At 32.4% G+C, this 5,089-nt stretch overlaps 1 protein-coding gene across 1 annotated transcript in view; it reads right to left on the reverse strand.

Annotated features, from left to right (window-relative positions):
- LOC107468296 (nonsense-mediated mRNA decay factor SMG7-like) overlaps window positions 1-2,947 on the reverse strand; it is a gene marked incomplete at its 3' end in the record, with an annotated part of 4,363 nt that extends 1,416 nt beyond the window's left edge. The window contains 6 exon segments of the mRNA XM_016087557.3: window positions 1-624; window positions 887-1,095; window positions 1,210-1,332; window positions 1,422-2,012; window positions 2,114-2,225; window positions 2,713-2,947. Coding sequence (XP_015943043.2) covers window positions 1-624; window positions 887-1,095; window positions 1,210-1,332; window positions 1,422-2,012; window positions 2,114-2,173 — 1,607 coding nt within the window.
- Between the last annotated feature and the right edge of the window lie 2,142 nt (window positions 2,948-5,089).

Raw genomic sequence — 5,089 nt, forward strand, 5'->3', positions numbered from 1 at the left:
TCAGTGCGCAATTCAATTCCACTTTCAAAATTGTCAATGTGTTCCCAGTTACCACTGAAATCTAATGAGAAATGTGAAGGGGAAACAGGTACAAAGCCCCTTAACTCATAATCCTCCCATAGAGGGGTATTATCAAGAAGCTTCTTGGTTTTCTTTCTATTCACATTTAGTTGATTCAGAAGTTGGACAAACACATGAAAAAAATATGAAATAGCTCTTTTACTTGTCTGATCCGTAGCACATGCTTCAGCCGAATCAAGCGTGCTTGAACACCACTCCACAAAAACAAGAACAGATGGCAATAAGGGGCAGTGATTTAAAGAACTAGCCTTTAAGCATCTTTCAGTAAAACGTCCCATGAAGCTGAATGCAGCAGCTAAAGCCAGCTGCATCAAATGCTTATCATTTTTGTCTTCTGATTCATTCTTTTCAAGCTTATCAAGTAGATTCTTCAGGGAAAAGATGAGCATAGAAACTACTTGCAAGGCACGGAAAGGACCTCTTCTGGCTAAATCCATTTGACGATACGACTCCAACATGTTCTTCAGTTCAATATCTTCTAGCTCCATCAGTTTATCCAACTCAACAACAGTAGATGCTAATGCAATAGGGAACTCCTCCAAACTGATTCAGGAGACAAGAAAAGTTGGATTAGAAGGCATGTAGAAGAATATGGAAATAAGTACAAAGCATTATTGAAGAATTGCTTCTGTCTAACAATTCAGCATGGCATGTCCAATTCTTGCATAATATGTAATTCAATGTCCATTTATTGAAGAATTGCTTCTGTCTAACACATGCACAGACATTAAAACATACATAGCACCTAAACAGAACAAAATGCCTAGAAAATTCTAGAGCAAAATAAACTGATTCCAAGACATACCTTGATGTTATGAAGAGGAAACTTATAGTCCTGACCATAAGAGACCATAACTTTGTATCTGCAAAGTGATTACTTTCACCTTCAAATTTACTGTAATTCGGGCTATCGCCTTTGTATTGTTCTTTCGTCTCTTCACTTATTCTCCCTAATGATCTTAAAAAGTCAAAGCAGACTTCACTTGATGTATATTGCATATGTGATGACCTGTTCTGCAAGATCATAAGTGACACTTGAGAACATGGCAACATAAGAAGCTTAGAAGCATGGAGCATATGGATAGGGAAAAAGAAAATGTATACTCAAGATACTGAATATCATATTACCTTTTCAAATAGCAAGATAAGATTGTTCCAAGCATCAGGAAATGGTTCTTTAACAGCTAAACTTCTTATACTATGATACATGGCAAGAAATTCATCACCAATATATGTTGCCAGTACAGCCAACTGCAAATGAACAAGGTTACTGTCTTAGGAACAAATTTGAGTAAAAAATGTTTTTCTTTGTGCATTAAATTCTTAAAATATATCTTTACCTGATTTTGGGGGTTACCACTATCTGGCCAAATCCTTGTTGCTACCAAATAGTGAGTGGCAGCAACTGACCAATTATGATTTTGACTATCAGGGTTTTCACATTGTTGTTTATACCTTGAGAGGTCACCCATACAAACCAAGCAACGATGACATAAATATTGACATTTCAGCATGACATCTGGTTCAACAGAAGTAGAGGTCCAACCCTTCTTGTAAAACAAAGCCTCTTCTGGCACTGCATAGTGTTTTCTGAGTTTCACAATCAAAGTTTGGTAAAACTCAATAGCTTCTGACAGAAATGACTTAAATGACTGCAAATGATTCTCTGCAGCAGCATCTTGTGATGTGCCTGATTTCTTTCCGGCAGCATTACCGGAACCTTTCTTTTGTATTTTGCGAAATTCATCAATGTGCTTATAGTGGAGCTTCCACAAAGAGTATTCAAGATCTTGAAGTTCTGACTGTGTGTGATTGTTCAAGAGTATTCTCTCATAACTAGACCGGACCTTGCGGTACAAGTCTTGAGCTTCGGCGTTTAATAGGCCTTTAGAATGAATCAATGTCCATAGCTGCTTTTCAGAATTCCCTATCTGAACATGCCACAAAGTTGAAAGCTAAGTAAATGAAGTAAATAGTTTCCTTAAAAATAAAGCCTAACAACAACAAGGAATGGTAGTTTTAGAAAATCCACCTCAAGGAGAACCTTTTCTTCTTTATGATCTACAGGTTGAAGATGTAAATTAGGTGTCATGCTTGAAACTGAAGACCTTCTTTTAAGGGTAATGCATCAGTTAGGCACAATCCTGATCAACTCCAATGATAACATTTCAATTTTCAATGGCCAAAATGCAAGAGAGAGAAAAAGAAGACAATTAATTAAGCTCATGATACCAGTACCCTAACATTTCAGGGAAAACAGTGTCAACACAAGCAAAATCTGAGATCTAACCAAACAATTGAACAATCAGTTGACCATGGTGGATAAGCAAAAGATGAATTCATTCAAGGCAGGATGCAAACAAGCACAGAAGTTATGTTTGTGAAAATAAAATAAAACAGAATAAGAAATAGTCTTAGAATAATATCATACCAGGTTTACACTCAAAATAGAATAAGCAAAGTTTGGAAGCTAGTTGCAAGTTTCATTACTAGACTCATATCAGAGCTCAATTTCTTAAATTTCCACCATCACCAACACAAAAAGGAAAGATATTTGATTACCCTTTAAGGTCAAGAGTCAAGACAGAGAAGCATACTCAAAATAATTCAGCAGAGGAAAAAGAAAGTTACCTAATAATGAAGAAGATATGAAGCTTGAGTGCAGAATTCAAAGTGCAGTTAGAGATAGAGATACCAGTGTGTTGAAAGAGAAGAAGAGAAGAAACAAGAAGAATCAGTGTGTGTTTCAGTTGTGAAACAGACAAAGTAAAAGGTGGGATTATGAATTATGATGAGATGACACTCAAAATGAAATTCAAGACAAAACTAGTTACAACTGTTAACCCCCCTTCTTTTTTTCTTTTGGCTTTTCTTATTGAATGTCTTTCTTTCTTTACCTTGTCACCATTTAATATTATTCCATCAAAAACAATTTATTATAAGGTGAAAATTCACGTGCAGTTGAATTTAGTCGTTTGGATGAAAATTTAGTCAAATCAGTTAAATTATCTAACGACTCTCAATTATTAACTTCACATGAAATCGACTACATCTGAGTTTCTACCCTTATTATAATTAATTAATTATAATAAAGAAATAAATAAAAGTGCCTTATCATCATCCATTTCTCTGCCTAATAAATATATTCAGCAAGATCACTTGTAAATCAAGACAACGACTATCTCCGTGCCACTTCCTTCAACTTATCCTCTCATTTCTTATGTACCATCATCTAGTATTCTCTTAACAAAAACTAAGATATTTTTAGCTTATAAAGTGGTGGTTACTCGTTAGAAATATTATAGTGGGTCAATTAATTATCTAAAATTGATAGTTAGTTCCATAACTATATCTTATAAGTGTCAAATTTAACTAAAACACACCACATCATACATGCATTTACTTCCATATCCTTTTTCTTTCTTCTTCTTTATGGGACCCCAAAGAAGATTCCCTTAGCTTGACCCCAAAAAATACACAGTGAGTATGTAGAATTATTGCACCTATTAATTAATTTTCTAATTAAAGCGGCTTTTTTCATATCCTTGAAAATATTTGGTTTAACTTTCGTAATTTATATACGGTAAAAACTTAAGTGCAGTCAATTTCACATAAAGTTGATATTCGAAAATCGTTAGATAAAAATTCAGTCAAATAAATTAAATCATCTAACGACTCTTAAATATCAACTTCACTTAAAGTAGATTTCAGTTAAGTTTTCACCTTTATATATTTACAGAGATAGATATATCGATCTACAATTTATTACATTAAAGAATAATATAGGCCTTTTGTTATTATAATTGGGATGTCATGTTATGTTGTCATCCAATTTCCAAATAATGCTTCAATTTTGAAAATCTGAAAAATGTCTTTTTCTCATTAGCTGAGTCATTGCTCACAAATCATTTTCAATTATTTTACTACTATATTATATGTTAATTAATGACCACATTTGCATGATTTTTCACGGTATTGAATGTTTATTAGCGCTCATGCCAAAGGAGTATTTGCTAATATATGTTTTTGTGAGATTCTTTTCCTTTACACTAATATCACAAAAGTGCTATTTATTTATTTATTTTCCATCGTTTTTAGAATAAACACTTTTAATTTGGTGAAGTTAAAGCTTGCACGCTGTGTATAGGAGCAAGCTTTTTCAAAGTAATACGGAAAGCAAACCATAAATTAAACAACGATTATTATGAGTATTAGTTAGTACTTAGTACATGAATTATGGAAATTAAGGGGGTCCCACAAGACAACCATCATCATCATGGGATAATAATTAGATTATCTCACCAATTTTGTATTATTTAGAGATAAAGATAATATCCCAAATTTGAAGTCACATGAGTTCCGTTAAGATGAATAGAGACATGAGAGATTATAAATTAATTTGAGTCATAATAAGACACCATATAAATCATATCCATTTTCATGCCAAAATTCATTTTTTCATTTTTCATGTAACATGCTAATGTGGGACCCACTTGTCTCATCTCCATCCTACAGTTACTGTTGATTATGGAGCCAATGATTTCTTCTCAAGAAGCACGACAAAACGCAGAAAATTTGCGAATGAAATTGCTTATGACATGGATAAATGTAAGTATAAATGCAATTTCCACATTAAACTTATACAAACAGTTACCTCAACTGAAAGGTTGAGTTTGAAATTTTGTTGCATAAAAAAATTAGATAAAAATAAACTAATTTATTAGGAGTGTGATTATTATTGGTATATATATGTAAAAAATTCCTGGAAAACAAAACTTTTAAATGTGATTGTGATTTAATTTTGCGTGGATATATTGTAATACAAATGTTTAATTATGGATGTAACACCTGGATAAATTTGATGATATCTCATTTGGAGTCTACCCATTTAATAATTGCACTGAAAATGATGGAAATAATAATAATAATAATAATAATAATAATAATAATAATAATAATAATAATAATAATAATAATAATAATAATAATAATAATAAGGAAGCACTTA

The sequence above is a fragment of the Arachis duranensis genome, chromosome 10 (assembly GCF_000817695.3).
Source record: "Arachis duranensis cultivar V14167 chromosome 10, aradu.V14167.gnm2.J7QH, whole genome shotgun sequence".
Taxonomy (NCBI): domain Eukaryota; kingdom Viridiplantae; phylum Streptophyta; class Magnoliopsida; order Fabales; family Fabaceae; genus Arachis; species Arachis duranensis.